The sequence below is a fragment of the Ictidomys tridecemlineatus genome, chromosome 10, assembly GCF_052094955.1.
Source record: "Ictidomys tridecemlineatus isolate mIctTri1 chromosome 10, mIctTri1.hap1, whole genome shotgun sequence".
Taxonomy (NCBI): domain Eukaryota; kingdom Metazoa; phylum Chordata; class Mammalia; order Rodentia; family Sciuridae; genus Ictidomys; species Ictidomys tridecemlineatus.
The window spans coordinates 53194697-53217929 of NC_135486.1; the positions used below are offsets into that span (position 1 = coordinate 53194697).

Sequence of the window (23233 nt, forward strand, 5' to 3'; positions counted from 1 at the left end):
CACATACAAACAAAGATGTTGTGTCTGCCAAAACTAAAAAATAAATATTAAAAAAATATTCTCTCTCTCTCTCTCTCTCACTTAAAAAAAAAAAAAAAAGAATATATTATGGGGCTGGGGTTGTAGCACAGTGGTAGAGCACTTGCCTAGCATGTGTGAGGCCCTGGGTTTGATCCTCAGCACTGCATAAAAATAAATAAATAAAAATAAAGGTATTGTGTCCAACTGCAACTAAAAAATAAATATTAAAAAATTTTTCCTTCATAATATGACTGGAGATGTGGCTCACACCAGTCTAATTCCCAGTACCCAAACAAAAAATATATAAAAAATAATAAAAAGAACTAAAGTAAGCTGGACATGCTAGTGCATGACAATAATTCTAGGGATCTGGAAGGCTGAAGGAGGAGAAACAAGTTTGAGGCCAGCCTTAGCAGTTTATCAAGATGCTTAGCAAGTCAGTAAGACCCTATCTCAGAGTAAAATATAAAAAAGACTGGGAATATAGCTTGTATATACATATAGTATGATATATATACAATGAAATTGTATCATTTTCAGGAAAATGAATGTAACTCATTATGTTAAGTGAAATAAGTCAAACAGAAGGTCAAGGGTCACATATTTTCTCACATATGCTGAATCTAGAGAGGAAAAGGGAAAAAAAAAAGGTAGTTGTGGGGGTTGGATCTCATGAAAATCAAAGGAAGATCAGTAGAGGAAAGGGACCAAGGAGCGGGTGGTGGAGATGGAGGTGGGAGGTGTTAGGGATTGATACTGGCCAAATTATATTGTTATGCTATATGCATGCACAAACATGAAACAATAAATCCCATTATTATGTACAACTACAATGTACCAATAAAAATGTAAAAAAAAAATGTTTTTCTTTCAGAGCTGGGTTGTGGCTCAGTGGTAGAGCGCTTGCCTAGCATGTGTGAGGCACTGGATTTAATTCTCAGCACTGCATATAAATAAATGAAAAAAATAAAGGCTCGTCAGTATCTTAAAAATATTTTAAAAAAATTTTTCTTACAAGATAGATAAAATAAGAATTTTATTCTGTTTGCTTTTTCGTTTAATGGTTACTGTGTAACCAACTAACAACTGAGGCCACTACCATACCAAAGAAAAGGGAATTCTTAAATACTATATTAAGATTTCAGGGGCTGGGGTGTGGCTCAGCGGAAGAACGCTCATCTAGCATATGGGAGGCCCGGGTTCGATCCTCAGCACTACATAAAAATAAAATAAAAGTATTGTGTCCACCTACAACTAAAAAAATACATTAAAAAAACAAACAAACAAACACAAGGCAGAGAGACATCCACACCAGAGAAATAGGGTGTGATACCCCCAGCTGAGGTCAGTTATTTTGGGGACAAAACAGCAGATCAGCTGGTCCTTCTGAACTCACCATGCTTCCCTACAACAGAACAACCTGATTCAGCCCTAAGCACTAATCTAGGTAGCTCCAGCTGCAGTACCCTCTGCTCCTAGTCCCCGGCAGTTGGATAGCAGAGAAGAGCTTTGAATAAAATGAGATTTAGGTGTTCTAATGAAGTTTGGAGTTGAATAGAACTAAGTCCTCAGGAATCAAAATAAGACTATTTAACGATTAGTGTGTGGTGGCACACCTCTAATCCTAGAAACTTCGGAGGCTGAGGCAGGAGGATTGCAAGTTCAAGGTTAGCTTCAGTGATTTAATGAGACCCTCAGCAATTTAGCAAGACCTTATCTCAAAATAAAAAAAATAAAAAGGACTGGAGATGTGGCTCACACCAGTCTAATTCCTAGTACCCAAACAAAAAATACATTAAAAATAATACAAAAGAACTAACAAGTAAGCTGGGCATGCTAGTGCATGACAGTAATTCTAGGGATCTGGAAAGCTGAAGCAGGAGGAACAAGTTTGAGACCAGCCTTAGCCATTTATCAAGATGCTCAGCAACTCAGTAAGAACCTTATCTCAGAGTAAAATATAAAAAAGACTGGGAATGTATCTTGTATATCACCCAAATCAATCCACAATACCAAAAGACAAAACTAAAACCAACCACCCTCCAAAAAACCCTTCAAACACTCCCCAAAACCAAAAAGGACAAAACCATAAGTGACTGAAAAGTTACTGAGTCAGTCTAAGAAGTCATGCTGAGTGGGAAGTGAGTTTACCAACTACCATGACTGGACAAAATACAACTATTTTAAGTACTGTATCTAGTGAACTGAAATATCACTTTAATGGTAACAAATACTACCTATAGATCCAATGTATTTACAAACTAATGAGAAAACAATTATTCCATCTTTAGAAATACAAAACATCACATACGCACACAACACACACACACACACACACACACACACACACACACAAATAATGATGCAAAAGGCAAGAATTCCACACTACATTTGAAGAGTCATCCCCATTGCTGACATTTCTCTTAAAAACACATTGTTTTATCAGGTTGGGGCAAGACATCCTCCTCCAGGACTTAGTCCCCACCCCTTCAAAAATGGTTGTTAAGAGGATATCTGAATCATTGAAGCCTTTGATAATCCCCAATTCCTACAGTTTACTCATGCTGTGGGAAAACAAAACAAAAAAAACATGCTGTGCTCAATTAGAAACTAGAAGTCCCAGGTTCTAGCTGAGAAGCAAAGCACCCAGCTATTGTCTTAGTTTCTCCATCCACATGCAGCCGTGCAAAGGCCAAGCTAGTGCTGGGCAGCAACCAGTGCAGAGTCTCAGATTCTAAAGAGCTCTAACAGCACTCTTCCTAATGTGTAAGATATGGAGACACGTCCACGTTCAAACTAGGTGGCTATTTGGGGATTCTCCCCGCCCTTTTGAGATGGTTATAAAGGTTATTTTACTATGGTTTCTTATTCAAAAATGTAGAAAACAGACAGAAAGAACAGAGTATAGTAGGGGTGACTCAAGGCATTATCTCCCCCTTGTCTCAAAAGGGAAAAGAGGATAGAGATTAAAAAAAAAATTAAAAAGTACTTTAAAAGAAGAAATGGCTACTTGATGGTAGCATCTTATATTTTCAGGGTCACTCACCCAAAACAAACCCCTCAAACCACCTTATACCTCCTTTTCAATATGAGGACTTTCAGGCCCTAGAACATAAACCTTGGGATATACATTAGTAGTGAAATCAGATGCCAGGGGGAAAATCACCCTAAAACTTATTTATTTTTTATTTTCTAAAGTTTATTTAGAAAAAAAGTTTCTAAAAATCTTTTGACAAAAGGCATAGGTTGATATAAAATATATCATAAATGTTTTACAAGTATATATATACAAATTATATGTTAGTGTGTGTAACAGTGTATAAAACACAGGAGAGACAAGGATATATTGCTATAAATAAATTATCAAAACACAAAACTACTAACTATCTAGATTTATAGAAAGATATCTGGTAAAGTCCATTCGGTGCTTGTTTTTTAAACAAAAGAGGACATCTAAATACACCAAAAACAATTCCATTTCAGAGCACTTTTGTACAATCTTTTAATATTCTGTTAGACACATAAAACCGCCTGCTGAAAACATGAAAATACTTTTATGTTTTTACAAGAATTTATATTTTATATTATCTACTACTGTGTAACTAAAAATGGAATTACATCATAAAAATTTTGCTTTGGTATTTTTTTCTACAAGAGGTGTAGACACAAAAATGTTCAGATATAACACCGAACAAAATATTAAAGGAAATAGGTATCTTTTACATTCCTCCCTAACTTAATTTAAAAACATACCAGACTCTTTGGCTGTAGCTCCTCTTTCCTTTGGATCTTCAGACACTATTAACCGTGTAAAGCATTGCCTTCCCAGGGTCTTTTCTATAGCTGTTATCTAAAAATTTTAAAATATCAACCAAATAAAACACAAAAAAAAACATTTTTGGAAACTGTTGCATTAAATTAGAAACCTGAAATAACTTGAGAAATGTTTCTTTATTTTCTAAAACAGTCCATACAACAAACATGTGACAATATTTTCCCAATAAATATTTTCAAAAGAAACAAACTTACCTTGTGTTTGGATAAAAGAGGACTGTAGAAAAAAGAAAGAAAAAAATTTTTTAAAGTACAGCATGCTTCCAAACAAATGTCACTGAAATGGCTATAAAAAAATACAGCTTCTCTGGATTCTAATATTAGCACAGAACATTTCCATAGCTGAAACATTACCACAGAGTTACATAGTTCAAAGTGCAGCTATATCATGTGTTAAACTCCTTAGGTAGCCAATTATTATTGAAAACCCCCAAGGAAGCTATAAATGCTAAAATCCAGAAGTAAAACAGAGTGTTAACCTTTTGCTAATAAGGTACTTAAAGACAATTTCACACACATTTTTAAAATCTCAGTTTATGTCATAATCTAAAATAGTTTTTGGCAAAAAATGATTTGTTAAAATTATCCATGGAAACAAATTACCAGAAAAGTAACTTTTTAATATTAAATTTTAGGTAATACCCAACATAATGGGATATGAGTATATCTAACAAAGGCATGAACAAAAATGCATAGCCACTTTATAATTCATAATGTTCAAAAACCAGGAGCAACTCACAGGTCTAGGAACAACACAATGGACAAGCTATTGCACAGTCATAGAGTGAATCTGCACACCAGTAAACACAGTAAACTTCCATTACATGCAACCACGTAATGCGACACAATGCTGGATACAGCAATTCTTATTCTATGCAATATCACTGATATAAAATTACAGAATAGGCAAACAGTAGAACTCAGATAGTGGTGACCATGGGGGGAAAGTGAGTATGGACTTGGTACTCGCATGATGGAGCCTTCTGAGAGGTGGTATGTTCTGAATCTTGGATCTTTCTCTGGAGTGGTACTCATGTAGACATACATGTATGTGGAAAAAAACTTATCAAGCTTGTATGCTTAACTATCTATAACTTGAGAATATTCTTTAATATTAAAATTATGAGTAATAATTTGGGGCAATTATCTAAAGATACCACACTCATATTATGCTCAAAATATTTGTTTATTAAATACTTAAAACATTTGTAACATGATAAGAAATTATTAGTTCCATAGAAAGGGCAGTACTTAGAGTATTTGGATTTTTTCTTTTCTTCTTTCTTCTTACTGGGGATTAAACCCAAGGGACACTCTACTATTGAGCTATACCCCCATCCCTTTTTATTTTGAGACAAGGTCTCACTAAGTTGCCCGGGCTGGTATTGAACTCACAATCTTTCTGTCTCAGCTTCCCAAATTGCTGGTATTAGAGGTATGTGCCACTGTGTCTGGCATACATTATTTTGAAGTTCAAAAAAAAATTTTTTAAAGATTCCATGATTATTAAATGTTACAAGGTTGAAAGTTAACTTATTTTAATTTGCTAAGAAACTAGGTTATAACTCAGAATCCTTGAAAATACTGTTTTAAACATAAGAGAATGGTTATTGTGAGAGATGAATGAGTCTAGAATCATTCTTCAAAGGCTGTCTCCAAAACAATAAGGTCCCACAGCAAGTTATTTATCGTCTGCATGAACAAAAGCAACAATTACTTAGGAATGTTTCATTATTAATAAATAGAGCTTTTGTTTACTCTTCATGTGTCTGAGAGAAAAGGAGAAAAAGTTATTAACAGAACAGAAAGCCTTTCACCTTCATATTGAGGACTCAAGTCCTGAGCCTCAGAGGGCTGCAATGAACACTATCATGCCCCCTCATGTTCAGAACCTGAGTCTTCAAGTAATGAATTTAAAAATTGGGGGTGGGTGTGGGGGGGTAAAATTAATAAAGAAGTCCTAATGTAGAATTAAGTTCATTTGGATTGCCTAATCTCTTACACAAAAAGATGTCAAAATTAGATGTTATATTTTAAAATTACTAATTATAAGAATCTTTTGAGCCTATGTAAAATGACTGTTCACCAAGGTCAATGTAAAAAACGGTAAGAGCTGAGAAAGAAACTTAAAATTTTATTATACCCATTTTAATTTCTGTAGTTGAAAATATCAACAAAACAAAGGCCCTTGTATTTCAATACTCCATACAATGCTTCTTCAACATTCTACTGTAACTCATTGCAATTAAATTCTGTCATACTTACTCTTGATGTGTTGTGCAAAATTTAGCAAGCCGTTCAAAATCTTCACCATTAAATCCTTTTTCTGAATTCCTTAGTGGTGTAACTGTATGTGGTTGTACAGTTTTCCATTTTGTTTCTAAATTTAAAATATTTGTAAGTCACTGGCTCTTAAAAAAATATTTTGGAGGAAAAAAATGTTAACTGAACCACTGATAAAAATTAATATGCAAAATTATCTTCTCAAACACCAAAAAGTTAACAGAAATAGCTAAGTTATTATTTTGAAGTATAAGTAAATACCATCCCAGAGACTGAATTAGCCAATAGGGCATGCAATATGTTCAGAAGAAATACAAATAGCTGCAAGTGTTCTTTTCTTGACACTTAGTACAAAGAGCAAAATACAAAGAAAACAATTTTCTCACAGTGAAATAGACATGATAAAAATGCTACATTTTTTGAAAAATCTTTCCTTTTTGTCCCCCCCTCCCACCGCGCTCACGACTCTGAGGATTAAACTCAGGGCCTCGTGCATGATGGGCAAACATTCTATTGAGCTGTATCCCCAGTTCCATATTTTGTAATATTAACATGATTGGAAATTTCTGACTTATAAAACCAGGTTAAATGTGTTAACTTTCTTTTCTTGTTTTTCCCCTGGGGATTGAACTCAGGGGAACTTTATCATTGAGCTACATCCCCATCCCTTTTTATTTTTTTGAGACAGGATCTTGCTAAAATTACTTAGGGCCTTATTAAATTCCTGAGGCTGGCCTTGAACTTGCAATTTTCCTGCTTCAGCCTCCTGAGTTGTTGGAATTACAGGTATATAACATCATCGCACCCGGCAAATAACAAATTTGTTAGATTAGAGATAGTATCACATTCTATATTAGTCTATACTCACCCCACTGTTCCTGAATGGCAGAAAGATTTGCAAGCAATTGCTCATGATATAATCGTTCAAGCTGAATGAATTTCATTGCTTTCTCATCTGAATAGAAAATTTGAGGAAAACAGAAATCCAGTCTATTTACATTAAACCCCATATTTGAAAAACAATGTCTTAAACAAGGTAAGAGAGAGAGAGAGAACTCTAGACATTCTTAAATTTAAACATATCTAAAGTAATGCTTCTTGGTTTTGAAGTAGATAGATTTTATTCTAGTATATTATGCAGTAGCTATATGGATTCCATATTATCAGCAAACAGCAGGAATTAAAAGGTTTTCATGCTCAAAGAGTGCCTGCTTTCTAACATACTTCTAACAGAGTCAATAGAACCCACATGGAATCTGGGAGACTGTTTTCCTTTTTGAAATTTTTCTCCTGAAATTACTTTCTGTCAAGCAACTATGTGACCTGAGACATAAGTGTTTGTTTCTGGTTTCAGCTAACCTTCATCCTTGACTTATTTCCCACTCAGTGCTTTTCTCTTATAAGACCAAAAGACCACATGTCCACACAATGGTGAGCAAAAATTATATGGATCTTTTCTAAAAATTTTAATTACCACAGTGGTTTTCAAAAGTGTCATGTGATTCCAGTTTTATGTAGATCTTATTACAAACTTTTGCCTTCCCATCTGTATCACAAATATGTGCATCTTCTGTGGTCAAGATACACTGTCCAATTTTCTACCTTCCTCTGGGCAGTGTTCTAAATGTTGACCCAGAAAAAAGAAAGAGAAAAATTCACAGTTTAGCTTTGTGTCCTTTCCATAAACACTCAGAGGTTCAGTTCTCCCTCTCATTTGTTGTCTTAAAGATATCCCTGGGATCCTAAAATAGGCCCAGGAGAAATGGGAACAATTTGTTCTTTCCTCTGCCATGTCTTAAATATATCAGTGTTTCTCAAACTTTATTGAACATAAAAATTATCTGAAAAATTTGTTAAAATACTGATTCATGGGCTAAGGTTGTGGCTCAGTGGTAGAGTGCTTGCCTGCCATGCGTGAGGTACTGGGTTTGAGTCTCAGCGCCACATATAAATAAATAAATAAAATAAAGGTCCATTGACAACTAAAAAAAAAAGAGCTGTGGTTGTGGCTCAGCAGTAGAGCGCTCGCCTAGCAAGGGCAAGGCCCTGGGTTTGATCCTCAGCACCACATAAAATAAATAAAATAAAGGCATTGTGTCCAACTACAACTAAAAAATAAATATTTTTTAAAAAATATTGATTCATGGGTCTGATCCCTCAGAAGCTCTGATTCTGAGGCCCATGAACTTGCATTTCTAGGAGCTTCCCAGGGCTGCTGATACTGCTCTACATTGCTCTATATCAGATATTCATTCTTTGTTTAAGAAGAAGGGGTGGGGTGCAAGGAAAGGGAATGAATGCACACGTGTGAGTTCCCTCTTCATTTCACTAGAGTTCCAACATATTTAGGAAGCAAACTGTCATTGTTTGAAGTACCTCAGTTAATTTGACAGGGTTTAGGACAATAACTGATTATCCTCAATCTGGTCAGAAAGATGAAGTCAATAAGGTTAGAAAGAAAAGTAAACTGTCTAGACAGTGTACACTAGGCCATCCCTTCAAAAGAAAAGCAATCTTCATTCTGTTTATTACTAGTGAAGAACTATTCTTTCCTTTGCAGCTATATACAGTCATGTACCACATAACAATGTTTTGGTCAACAATGACCTAACAACACAGTAGCCATCTTAGTATGACATTTGCAATGACAAAATCACCTAATGATGCATTTCTCAGGACATATCCCCACTGTCAAGTAACACATGACTCTAGCTGTAATAAGATAGTCATGAGATAATGTGTAATATATCTGACATGCTCCATCATATAAATATCACTTGACTTTTATGTCTGTTTAATTTCAAAGAGAGAAAATCCAAAAGATTTTTACATCTTATTTTCAGCAAAATGTCCTTTTCCTCCTTCTTGAATATAAATATTTAATTTGGTAAAACTAGGGTTTATTCATGGAAGGTCAACTTTGGGTGGTTTTAAAAGTTTTCTGAAGTGACAGATATTTTCAGAACCTTGCTTTTTGAAGTAGTTACATGGGTACTAAAATTGTCAAAATCCACTAAAACCATATGATTTATACTTTTTATTATGTAGACCCTCATTTTAAAAATAAGGGTTTCGTGAGTTTCTATAAGGGTTTGGTGAGTTTCTTCCAGTAATTCAGAAAGGATACAGTCCTCTTCCTGGAAATAGGACTCAGCTATCTGTTAAAAACAAGCAAATGAAAAAGAAAGCCAGAGGAAATTAAATTACTATTTGAGTTTAATGACAGATTTGGAAGAAATAAAAATTTTGAAACTCTAAATGTTTCTAATATGAAAGTAAGAAGACTCTTAATTAACTGGTTCAGAAGAGCTTTGTAGGCACAGGAAACAATTCTAAAGTCTGACACATTTCAAACTGAGCAAACACAGGCATTCTCCAGTCTTTACATAAACACATTCTATTGTATTTAGAGTCATAGCAATCTTCTTTCATGAGAAAAACGTTACAGAAGCTTAAAAAGGTATAACATGAATAAAAAGATCATTCTATTTATTGTGAATTAAAAAGCAAATATGCCACATCGTGTGAGGCCTTTACATCCATTCATTTCATTTTTATTTTACCAACTATCAGCTGAAGACCTCATGGACACTAACTTTTTGATTCTGTTTTGATATTAAACAAAAGGCCAGGCCAAGTGCTCACAACTGAATAATGGTGTTTGGAATTATGTACACAGTGCTGCACATTGTACAGAACACTAGTCAAGAGTTCAGAGCCATGTGTTTTGGCAATTACCTATGATCCTAGCTACAAGAATGCTCTCCTACAAACCTAAGATGCCATTATTCACTTGTAGAAATCATACTTTGACACAATAATATTATTTAGGATATTTCCTATGCTCAAATTTCTTCCAGGTTGCTTCAAAAACAGATGCACTAAAATGGAGTAAAGACATTCTAGCATCAGTGTTATAAAAACATGCTTTGTGATGGAGCCTTGTTTTCCCCCTTTGTGAATAGATGATGATAATACTTAATGCTCCAGGTTGTTTGGAGGATAAAACAACATGAAATGTGAATACCCTTTGCAAACTCAACCTACTAAGCAAATGCTACAGAGGCTGAAAGATTAGAAGGTTGCCTTGGTGCTGGAGTTCCTCAACAATGACAAGTCAGTAATGGTCTAGGAGCCAAACAGCAGTACATATTTTCTCAAAGGCCTGCCTCAAGTTCACAAAGGAGGTAATAGAAATTTCTAAAAATATACATTTTCCTACCTTGGGTTTATTTTTTTTAAGATTTTACTATTTAATTTTGTCTCACATAAGTTAAAATGATATATTAGTAAATGTAAAAAGTAGAACTTTTTCCATTCCCACACATCAATTATTTTAAGTGAAAAAAAATGCAGTTTTATTTTTCCTGAATGGGCTCTTATGTAAAAAGAATTTCCACTCACTGGACAGTGAGTGGAAAGGCTGCCTATTTTCCAGGCTGTCCATCTTCCAATTTACCCTCCTAGTCATCAGAAGAATTATGTTTCTAAAGTTCAAACTGAATTTCAGGGGGCTGGGGCTGTAGCTTAGTGGTACAGCATTTGTCTATCATGCACAAGGCCCTGTGTTTGGTCCTTAACATCATAAAACAAAAACAAAAACTATAAAAACAAATTTAGTCCTGAAATTTTCATTATTAAAAAAAATGCCCAGCCCTTGGAGCTGGGGTTGTGGTTCAATGGTAGAGGACTTGCCTCGCATGTGTGAGGCTCTGGGTTTGATCCTCAGCACCACATAAAAATAAAGTAAACAAAATAAAGATATTATGTCCATTTACAAGTAAAAAAAATTAAGAAAAAATATATCTATTAAAAACAACAACAACAATAACAACAACGCCCAGCCTCTCAAACTAACGCCTTATGGTCCCCAGCTATCAAGTCTCACCTGTCTCTTTTCCCACCTTAATTTCCAGCATTGTCCCAGCTGTGTCTTCCACACGCTGATGTCTCTTTTGGAAGCAGCTCACTGGGTCATCTGGTGAGCACCTAATCATCCTGAACAACCCAGCCCAAGGACCACCTTCTTTTCCTTAGTGCTTACAGGACAAAGTTAATCGCCCATTTTGTGCTGCTAAACCTTAACCATGTGTCTATTTCGACACTTAATACAGAATTCTACATTTAGGTATCTTTGTAACTTTCTCTTATTCTCCACAGCTCTTTTAAAATTTTTTTAAAAAGACAGATACAACATTTTTAAACCTTTATTTATCCATGTTTGTGTGGTGCCAAGGATCAAACCCAATGCCTCGCACATGATAGGCAAGCACTCTACTACTGAGCCATAACCCCAGCTTCCACAGCTCTCTTAAGGACATTCCCTGATAAGTGATCCCCCACCCCCCCGTGTCTAGCATAATTTTGGCATCTAATCAGTGTTTACTAAGCTGTTGTCACACTGATTCCTATTTGTATACAGCTTAATCACTGAATAAAAGGTGTTAACCATTATCCAAATGATGAGATTATTCAAGAGCAAAGTGTGGTCACTAGTCAGTAATATGCCAATCTACCAGCCACATATCCAGCCATTGGTCATCTTCATCTGGATTCAACAACCCTAGGTAGGTCAGAAGCAATTACAGAACACTGGATTTTAGATGATTACAAATATTGGTATCAGAATTTAAGTGAAGCTGGAAGTGAAGGGTTTAATGTGGTACCTGATGAAGGCAAAGAGGAAGTGCTCTTGAATCCAACTGCTCAACTTCGCCTCGTATTAGTGAAAACAGAGATTGCAAAACTAGATTTGGAGCTTCTGGTTGGGCATTAGCATTTACTTCAGTAGCCTCTTCATCACCAACAGGATGTGTGGCTGCACTTAATATCTTTTTTTCCATCAAAGGTGCAGTATCTCCTGAAAAAAATGGATTATTTTAAAATAATTATGCCTATTAATCACAAAACTCTCAAATAAAACTGACTATAGGAAAAAAAAACAGAAACCTCAAGTTATTGGCCTCATTAAATTAAGATTGTGGCACTTATTGCCACTATTAGCATAAATGTAAACAATTTTTGCAGAAGTATAATTAAGGGTATTACCAAAAAGGAAGCCAAAGAAAAACATGCAAGTTAAAACCTGACTCCAAACTTGATTCTCCCAAAGGCAAATTATATTAGTTATCATTAGACTTATGGCTTGCAGAAAATAAAACAGAACTAAACAGGAAGGTAAATGAGTTATCCTATGACATGGCTAAAGATGTTGAATATTTTCTTTTTAAACTCCAGAACTGTGTCCAGAGTCCAGGAGAGTAGTGGGAATTTAGATGCCAGAGCCAAGAGCCAATAACATTCTTTTCCGGATTAAAAAAAGGGCTAAACAACATAAACCTTTGGGAAAAAAAAATCACTAAATGCTTGACCCACAGCTCCTGAAATATGCAAAAATTTTTAAAAATAATCAATTATAACTTCACCCATGACCAAAATCTCAGTAACAGTTCCAATATTCATGTTCAAATTAAAAAGTTCATCTGGCTGTGTATCTCCTGCTAGTTTGTATCAGAAAGGATCTTTCTCAGTAATAGGGTCTGTATATACCACATCCAGGCTGTCCTCCCTTTACAGAGTGCGCAGAAGCAGGCCGGCTGGCTTCTGCCCTCCAAATAAACCCAGTATTTGCCTTCCAAATAAACTCAGACTGGTCCATTCTTCAATTTCCTAGTAAAATATTCTGTGCTTTCCAAAGCAATTACGGATCCCATCAATGTGTATTCATGTTCTACCCCAACAAGCTCTGTAACCTTCCATATAACATGAGTTTGAAACCAGTTAATTTCCTTCTGAATCCTGTAAATGGTATTATATTATACAGGACTGCATTATAGTAATTGGTGTGAAATCTTGTCTTTATTGGATCATAACTCATACAGTTTGCAGGGGTTAATTTATAAGTGATGCCATTCCAATTACATTCAAGGCAAGTGTCTTTCAACACTAAAATTCCAAGTTATCACTATAGTGATAACTTATATTTTGGAGAATTCTACAAACTTTGTCAGTTGGTCTTTAGATATACAAGGCCAGTGATGGCTTCCCATTTTGTAGAGACAGTATTTAATAAAAACATAAGTGATTCTTTGATTTTTCCAATTTTCTAACCACATGGTAGTGGGACCAAAAGAATATCAATGTGGTACTTGACATGGTGGCACATGCCTGTACCTGCAACTTGGGAGATTGAGACAGGAGAATATCAAGTTCAATGCCAGCCTCAGCAACTTAGTGAGACCTGTCTGAAAAAATAAAAGTGGTTGGAGACATGGCTCAGTGGTTAAGTGCTGTGAGTTCAATTCCTGGTACAAAGAAGCTTTCTGTAGATAACTGCAAAGAAAGGAGGAGAACAGTGTTTTCTTCCACTTTTCTCAGCCACGGCACTATGCCCAACTATGCCTAAGACATTCAACCTCATAATGACTGTGAGAAAACCAGCTTCTCATACACTGTTCTTTTGATTAACTTTGCTCCATATGGTTATCAAGATATTATTCTATGCTTCTTATTTGTTAAAAAAAATGCTGAGGCTGGGGTTGTGGCTCAGTGGTAGAGTGCTCATCTAGCATGTGTGAGGCCCTGGTTTGATTCTCAGCACCAAATAAAAATAAAGATATTATGTCCAACTACAACTAAAAAATATATTTTTTTAAAAAATGGCTGAAATTTTACAAATTTTATTTGTAAAAAAAAAATAGGTCATTTTCACTAACAGGGAATTAAATAAAGTCCCCTAAGTCAATTATCAAAAATGAAAGGACCCTCAAATGTAAATAAAAAGGAACTGATGATTTCTTTTTCTAAAGGAGGCAGAAAAATGGTTCTGAATTGTGATTATCTCAGATTCATGATGGTCAAGTTTCCTGAATTACTTCAATAAGCAATGTTACTGGTATGTACACATTATAAACAAGCCATATATCATTATATAGAAGTATGTAAGCTTGGCATAGTGATGAACTTCTATAAACTCAGTGATTGGGGAGGCTGATGCAGGAGGACTGCAAATTTGAGAGCAACCTCAGCAACTTAGCAAGACCCTCAGTAGCTTATCGAGTCCCTGTCACAAAACAAAACAAACAAATGACTGGGAATGCAGCTCAGTGTTAAAGCATCCTTGGGTTAAATCCAGTACTAACATAAATAAATAGGTAGTCAAAGACATTTGAATTGAAAGATGACTTTTAATTATAAAATACAACCAAGATAAGTCCCAAAAGTCTACAGGAGTCCAGGATTCTAAGAGCAACAGAAAGCTGAAATGGGTGATTATAAAGAAGATGCCTAGTGTGGGGAGGGAAATATGACCTTATCTAGACCCAAGATAGATCAAGAGGTCAGCAAAAGTCACCAGACTAATACCACAAAAGGATTATCTTCCAGGGCTTAAAGATCATGAGCTTCAGAGATAAATGAACTATACCACCACCTTACCCCTTGAGATAATGTTTTTTGCTGGGACAGAGTATGTAATATAAATCACAGGGCACTGGAGCAGGGTTTAGGGACTTGAGCTCTGCCATTATTTTTCCAAGTGACCTTGGATCATTTTTCTTTGAGCTCTGCCATTATTTTTCCAAGTGACCTTGGATCATTTTATATCAGAGACTGAACCCAGGGGTGCTTAAGCACTGAACCACATCCCCAGCCCTTTTTGTATTTTATTTAAACAGAAGGTCTTGCTGAGTTGCTTAGGGCCCCACTAAGTTGCTTAGGCTGGCTTTGAACTTTCGATCCTCCTGTCTCAGCTTCCAGAGCCACTGAGCCTGGTGGATATATCACTCTTCCTAGCTAAAGTTTCATTATCTAAAATAAAGGGACTGGCCACTTGATCTCTTAAGTTGTTCCTAGATCTGACTGTCTAAAACATTCAAAATACCCATACAGATTTTGGTAATTAAGAAAATAAGGGAGGGGGCTGGGTTGGGGCTCAGCAGGAGCGCACTTGTCTGGCATGTATGTGGCACTGGGTTCGATCCTCAGTACCACATATAAATAAATAAAAGGTATTGTGTCCATCTACAACTAAAAAAAATGTTTAAAAGAAAAAAGAAATATAAGGGGCTAGGATATAGAGCTTGTACAGTATATGAAGCCCTAGGTTCTCTATCTAGCACAGAAATAATGCAGGGAGGGAGAGGGAAAGCAAGGGGGAAAAAAAAAAGGAAAACTTAGAAAATAAAGAAATACAGACTATCCTTATGAACAAGATTGAGTAATTATTTAAGAAAACTGAAGGTAAGGTTTTCCCCCAATAAAAATGTCTTGAAGTTCTCCTACGAATAAATAGATGTGCATGTGTGTGCGTGCACGCGCACACCACTGTTCTTCCTCTTTTGCCTAGATTGTTTTTTTAAAAGTTATTTTATATTTTGGGATCTGGGGATTGAACTGGGCATTCAAGCACTAAGCTGTATCCCTAGCCCTATTTTATTAAAAATATTTTTTCATTATAGATGGATACAACACCTTTATTTATTTATTTATTTATTTATTTGGTACTGAGGATTGAACCCAGTGCCTTACACATGTTAGGCAAGTGCTCTACCACTGAGCTACAACCCCAGCCCTCTCCAGCCCTATTTTGTATTTTATTTAGAGGCAGGGTCTCACTGAGTTGCTTAGCACCTTGCTGTTGATAAAGCTGGCTTTGAACTGGAGAACCTCCTGCCTCAGCCTCCTAAACCACTGGGATTACAGACGCATCGGGTGTGCACCATGGTGCCCAGATTTTGTCTAGATGGTTAACTGCATAAAAAGTAGCACATTAGATTTTTAAGGCAAGAAAATAAACCAAATTTTGTTGCAAAAAGAGTTCCACACTGGGTGTGGTGGTATAGGCCTGTTAATCCCATCCCAGCAACTCAGCAGATTGGGGAGGAAGGATGGAGACCCTGTCTCAAAATTTAAAAAATATAAAAAGGACCGGGGAATGTAACTTGGTGGTACAGCGTTCTAGTACCGGGAGGAGGGCAGGGGAAGAGTTCCATAACATTCCATACTAAAGAATAGATTTTTATTTCTAGCTGTGCCAAACTTTGAGGAATAGAATTCTATTGTGGCTTAAATAATCGCATAAATTGTAGTGCTATTAAACATCAAGGATACATTTTACCTTAGGTAAACATAAAATAAACATTTAGCCATATTCTAGTTTCATGGAATTGTAAACTACTAAAAATATGGCCTTATTAGTTTTATGGTAATGCATTCATATTAGAAAACTACCTATTGCTCACTCAAGATTTAGAAAAAGAATGATATGAAAATCAGAGCAGCAAGCTTCCACTGCTTATTTTATGCACTGTTATCAAGTTACATAATCTCTTTGATCCCCTGATTTCTTTCTTGTAACATGGGAAAAATAACATCTGCCTTAAAGATTATTGTAAGGATTAAAAGAGACAGTGTGCACAAGAAGCAGGTGTGCTCCCAATCCTCAGCCTAAAAAGAGGCTTCACTGTCATTTGAGTGAAAAAGGTCACAGGATTGTTGAAACACTTCTGAAATAGTCCATTTTTTTTTAATTAGAAGAAAAACATTCAGAGGCAAGGATAAATGAAACTAATAAAGCTTATACTTCTAAAGTCACAGAATATAATAATAACACTTATAACTACGTTGGATTATTAAAATGCTTAGTTTATTTCCACCAATACTATTGTTTGAACATGATTGAACTTGATTTGTTTTCTTTCTATACAGTAACATAGAGTATACAGCCTTTTTAGGTTGGCTTCTTAGTAATATGCATTAAAGTTTCCTCCATGTCTTTTTAAAAGCTCGTTTCTTTTTAGCACTGAATAATATTCCAGGAATTTGTTTTTAGTAAGGTCAATGAGAAAGAAAATAAACACCAGTATAATCCTGAGCACTTACCCAGGTTAACATATAGTGAACTGGCACCTTTATGATGTACTAAAAGATTTAAAAATAATATTAATAAAGCATTCACAATGCAACATGGAAGTTTGAGTATTTTTCCATGTGAATTTTGAAATGATTTTGATGTTCTTTTTTTGATTAGTTCTAATCAGTTATACATGACAGCAGAAAGCTCTTCAATTCATTGTACACAAATGGAGCAGAATTTTTCACTCCTCTGGTTGTACATCAAGTAGAGCCACACCATTCATGCAATCATACATGAACCTAGGGTAATGATGTCAGTCTCATTGCACCATCTTTCATACTCACTTGCTCCCTCCCCGCCCCCTTTGCCCTATCCAAAGTTCCTCCACTCCTCCCATGTCCCCCTGATGTTCTATTCTTGATGCAACTTGAATCTTACAAAAGTTTTGCTTGAAAAAAAATGAATTTAAAACAAACTATAACTGTATTTCATGAATAAGTGTTAAAATTTCTTCTAATATATAAAAGGTTTTCTCAACTTGGGATGCCAAAGCAGGAGAATCCTAAATTTGAGGCCACCTTAGAATTTATCTAGGCTCTGTCTCAAAAAATAAAAAGGTATAGGGATGTAATTCAGTGATAAAGCAACCTTGGATTCAATCCCCAATTCCTAAATAAATAAATAGAAGATTTTTCTGGTAGATATATTAAGAAAGAAAACCAAATCAAAACATGAACTGCTATATGTAAAATCTCATCCAGTATAAATGAAGCTTTCTGTTGCCACATATGAATCAATAGCTGGACATAAACAAAAACATTGCATTTATCTTCACCTGTGAAAACCACACAAGTTATAGTTAAAATTACTCATTAAGAAATATGGATACGAAAAATTGTGCTCTGTATGTGTAATAAGAATTGTAATGCATTCCACAGTTGTTGTGTATTTTTAAAAAAATAAGATCAATAAAAAAATAAAAAAGAAATATGGTGATGTTATTTATAAGTATTTATACATAATAACAAACAAATTTATAGGACCTAATTAAATTTAGTTTCATACCTGTCAACTTCATCAAGCTCTAAAATGGATGCAGCTTACATGTACCTATTAAGGTTCTATTTATTTTTTAAAAATTTGTAAAAACCTTGGGAGAGAGATTGGAGGAATTACCTTGACTGAGATATTTTATTAAATTTGTCATACCATCTGAATTCTGTATCAGTTCTGATACATAACTGAATCCATCCCTGATGTGGTCAAGAGGCATTTTGTGGAAGAAAATCAGAGTATTCTTTAATGACCTTTATCTTGAAACACTAAGAATATACCCTGATGTTCCTGCTCCTTTTAATAATTTAGCACTGATTTGCTCTCTGTAACTAAAGGACACCCCATTTCTCTTCATGATAGGGAGAGTGATGTGACCAGATGATTGAAAAGCAAATATCTCATAGCTGGTATTTTAGGCAATCAAGAGAATGAAAAATTATCACAGATAAAATAGGGATTTGAAAGATGTCACATAGATGACATCAGGCCTAGGTTAAGACAGTGGTAATAATTATACTTATGATGGGGGATGCTGACAACATAAGCTAAGCTGATGGGGATGTTTGGGGACAGGAACAGGGTTATATAAGGATCTAAAACATTTTGAATTCTGTACAGTACAACTCTGCATAAGCACACCATTCTAGAAGCAGGATTTAGGGGGGAAAATATGCCTCTGTTCATGCTGTTCCCTCTGCTTTGACTGTCAGGCTTTTAGAGTGCAAGTGACTGAGTCACCATTATGACCTCAGGATGTAACACAGTGCTTGACCCACAGCATGTTTTGGAGAAAAAAACTGCTGCTAGGCATCATGAAGTACATGTATATCAAACCACGTACACCATATCATCTGAGTCTCATAAGATTATGAAGCAAATATTAGAAATTACAGATGAAGTAATTTAAATTCATCAGAGATTAAAATGAGAGCATGGGCTCACAAGTCAGAATGCCTGGGTTTGAATTCCTAATCTACTGCTTTCGGCTAGGGCACCTGTAATCACAGATAATTGGCAGGCTGAAGTAGGAGGAACATGAGTTTGAGGCTAGCCTGGCAAATTAGTAAGAGTTTGTCTCAAAATAAAATTTAAGAAAGGTTGTTTGGGGATGTAGCTCAGTGGCAGAGCTCTTGCCTTTCATACCCTAAGGCTCTGGGTTCAATCCCCAGTAGTGCAATAAAAACAACAACAAAACAAACAAAAAACCCTACTGCTTTCTAGCTCTGTGACTTTGGGCAATTAAGTCTCTTTAAACCTTAATTTCCCCATGTTAAGTGGGGATACTACTTTATTATCATATGGAGTCTGCTAAGAAATTATCTTTAATAACAAAGTAGAGGCTCTTCTATTTATTCACATTTTAGCTGTCTTCTTTCAAATTTTGGGCAGAAATATATCAGAAAACAAACTACATTTACTGCTTTTATTAAAATGTGTTGACTTGTGTTGAATAAAGTTCCTTTTTACTGAAATAAAGCTAGATCAAATCAAGAATCTTAGAGAAAGTTATACTGTCAATCAGAGATAATTACTGAAACAAACCAAACTCCACCACTTTCTTTAAGAGTGAACCATCCACCCTTTCTCTGATCATGTTTTGTCTTGTTGAGGCTGGCAGGCAGGAATTGTTTTGCAGAAACAGCTACCTACACACTCAAAGGAAAAGCATGTGCAACAATTAGGTGGCAAATTGTGGCAAGTCAAATATAAAAGAGAATTCCTTTAAACACACTTGAAATTTCAGCAGAAATGGGATTGTATGGTGTAACAACAGACCCAGAGTTTTAAGTCATTGCCTGGGATCATAACCTCAGTGTCAATTGTTAGCATTATGACAACAGGCAAGTTATTCAACATCTTTGTGTTTCAGATTCCTCATCTATAAATTAGGGCTAACTGTAGTACTGCTTAATAAGAAAGGACTGAATGAGATAATCCTTATAAAGTATGTATCATAGTGGTGGCACATAGTAAAAGATAAATGTTTTTAATTTAGCAAACTATAATAAAATTAAGCTCTGTATGTTCCTAAGTTGATTTTTTAAATAAATATATAACACAAAATTCAACATTTTACCATTTTGAAGTTCATAATTCAGTGGCATTAAATATATTCACAATGTTATGCAATCATTACCAATGTCTATTTCCAGAATGTTTTCATCATCCTCAAAAGAATATCTGCACCCATTAAACACTAACTGACATTTCCCTCCCCCCTCCAGCCTCTGGAAACTTGTTCCACTTTCTCTCTCTATGGATTTGCCTGTTCTAAGAATTGACTAAGTGAAATTATACACTATCTGTCCTCATGTCTGGTTTATTTCACTAAGCAAAATGTCTTCAATGTTCATGTTATAGCATATATCAGATGATCATTCCTATTTAAAGCTAAGTAATATTACATTGAATATACATAAACCACATTTTGTTTATCCATTAATCCATCAATGAAAATCTGGAATGTTTCTACTTTCAGCTATTGTGAATAATGCTGCTATGAATTTTGATGTCCAAGTATCTGTTTAAGTCCCTGCTTTCAATTCTTTTTGATATATACATAGAAGTGGAAGGGCTGGATTATACAATAATTCTGTTAAATTTTTGAGGAACTGTTTCTCTAAATCTCTGATTTAAAAATTATTTCAATCACTGTATTGAGATGTCAATATTTGTGCAGTTTTTTTCCCACCTCTAAAACAGATATGGCTACTTCCCAAAGATTAAATGGCTGATGTTTCTAAATCAATGGTATTTTTATGTAAAACATGCTATTGTACAAAAATACAACATGGTATTCCTTTAATTTAATTCCCTGCTTCTGAGCATAATTCTTGCTATTGAAGTCCTAAAATTTAAAGTCCTTGAGTGACATTAAGTAAAATAGTAGAAGAGGCAACTCCAAACTCCCATGTCTGTAGAAAAGTATAAAAAACATCACAACTATCAGAACTGACTTTGTCATAACTCTGGAAAAACCAAGATATTCAGCAAAGTGAATAATAAATCAAGAAAAAGACTTGTTAAAATGGTAGGAAAGTTCTGAGTGTTTTTATTTGCCATTGCCTTACCCCTACCCAGTGAGACAGTCTTCAAGCTTGGTTCTTGGGGGAGAGTAGATCTCAGCTGCAAATCATTGTGTTTGTCTAATCTAATTTATCTGGAACTACCCAAAGGACTCACACAAAGCATTTGCCTCTATAGAACAGAAAAGTAGTTCTGGAAAATACTGTCAGGTAATTGAAAAAAAAAAAAAAACTGCAAACCACAGGAATGGTCTAGGGCTGGAATTGTGGCTTAATGGTAGAGTGCTTGCCTAGCATGTGTGAGGCACTGGGTTCAATTCTCAGAACCACATATAAATAAACAAAATAAAGTCCATTAACAACTAAAAAAATATTTTTTAAAAAATGGTCTAGACAAAACAGACATTTAAAGACAGGAAGAAAAGCCAGGAAGACAGTTCCCTTAGGAAATCTGGGCATTCAAAACTATTGTATTGTATTGTATTGGGGGGGGGGGCAGCTGGGGTTGTGGCTCAGAGGTGGAGCACTCTCGCCTAGCATGCATGCGTGAGGCACTGGGTTCAATCCTCGGCACCACATAAAAATAAAATAAAGATATTGTGTCCACCTATAACTAAAAAAAAATCTTAAATAGCAAGAAAAAAAAAAGTTGTAGGTACTGGGGAGGTGAGAAAGCCACACTTGTCCAGGACAATATGAACACTTAAAAAAAAAAAATCTGAGAAGACCCCGAGTTTTCTCCACTGGATAATCTGTATATGCAGGGCAAGCAGGAAGTGAAAGCTGAGTCAGAGTATAAATGGCCTGGCTATGTGTTAAAAGAATATCTGAGCACAAGCCACTCTGTAAAGACTTCAGCAATCAACCACATCATAATATTCAAATGTCCAGTTTCCTATAAGTAAACATCACAAAAGCATACAAAGCATACAAAGATAGAGTACAGAATAGCCCATCTGAGGAAAGAAAGAAAATAACAGAAAACATACCTTAGGATGACTTACCATTGGACTTACTGATGAATTTAAACAAATTGCCTTAAACATGCTCAAAGGAAATCAGAAAAACATAAATAAAGTATGAATAAAATGAAATTATTAAACTATAGACACAAACTACAAAAAGGAATGGGTATAGAGATTCTGCGGTAACAGTGGTGAAAGCTATACAACATTATGAATATCATTAAAGCCCCTGAATTATACACTGAAATGCCTAAAATAGAAAACTTATGTTTCAATGTAAAAAATGCTTTCAGTTCTAATTTTACATTATAATTCTTTGAATCATTGCATAACTGAATTCTTCAAAGCACCTTATCCATTAATGTTGATTCCTATCCTGGCCATAATTTGGAAGACAGATGAAATGTGAATTTTAATCCATGGGTTATGTAGTTGCTGTGCTAGGTTCTGTGGCTTGCTCCTTTTCCCCCTCATTTCTTCACTCAAAGGTACTAGTTAATGCCATGAAAACAGAGGAGAGTGCTCACTGTTTAAATATCTCCAGATCTCGTCTGAACACACTAAAGTGGCAAAAAGGAAATGTCCCTTCCTTCTCCACAGGAGACACTAGAATTACAAGTTAGATAAATCTAAAAACTGAGTCAACGTCTTTCTGACCTGACCTGGGGTCAAAGGGATGTATTATGTAATTATGGCATGATTACCAACTGCTCCATGTGGCACATTCTCCTCCCATGCCCTCAGGTGACAACCTCTGCCTTCCAAGGGAGCAGGGCAGTGCTGTGGTTCAGAGTTGAGGCTGAAGTCACCCTACTGACTCAACAAAAACTCTCAACCAAACTCCTTGTAAATTAATGGTAAAGGATAAAGAAAGAATAACATAAAAAGTGCACCTCCAACTTAGTAAGCACTCCAAGTGGACACACTGTTCTCTTGATTGAGTGTTCAGTCAGTAGTTTCAATGTCAGTACAGGGATGAAAAAACAAAAGCAGCCACTGGGCTTTATTTTGGGTAGCATCTTGGAAATTACTATTAATACTTCAGGTTTGTTTTGAGGAACAGGACTCCCCTGAGGCTGAGAGACCACAGTTCTCATTAGCTAAATTACCTACTTTTTAAATGCTGTTATAGCAGACTCTGAAGAGCAACATATAAATAAACCTTCAAAAGAATATTCTAATTTTCCTCTTTG

The 23233-nt window shown here is 35.4% G+C and overlaps 1 protein-coding gene across 2 annotated transcripts in view; it reads right to left on the bottom strand.

Moving 5' to 3' along the window:
• Cnst (consortin, connexin sorting protein) overlaps positions 1 to 23233 on the bottom strand; it is a 98571-nt gene that overhangs the window by 24483 nt on the left and 50855 nt on the right. For both annotated transcript variants that reach the window (XM_021727179.3, XM_040276620.2), the window contains exons 3-8: positions 11805 to 11998; positions 9266 to 9296; positions 7007 to 7093; positions 6121 to 6235; positions 4051 to 4072; positions 3775 to 3871 (exon numbers count right to left, since the gene is read on the bottom strand). In XM_021727179.3, coding sequence (XP_021582854.1) covers positions 3775 to 3871; positions 4051 to 4072; positions 6121 to 6235; positions 7007 to 7093; positions 9266 to 9296; positions 11805 to 11998 — 546 coding nt within the window. The remainder of the gene's footprint in view (positions 1 to 3774; positions 3872 to 4050; positions 4073 to 6120; positions 6236 to 7006; positions 7094 to 9265; positions 9297 to 11804; positions 11999 to 23233) is intronic.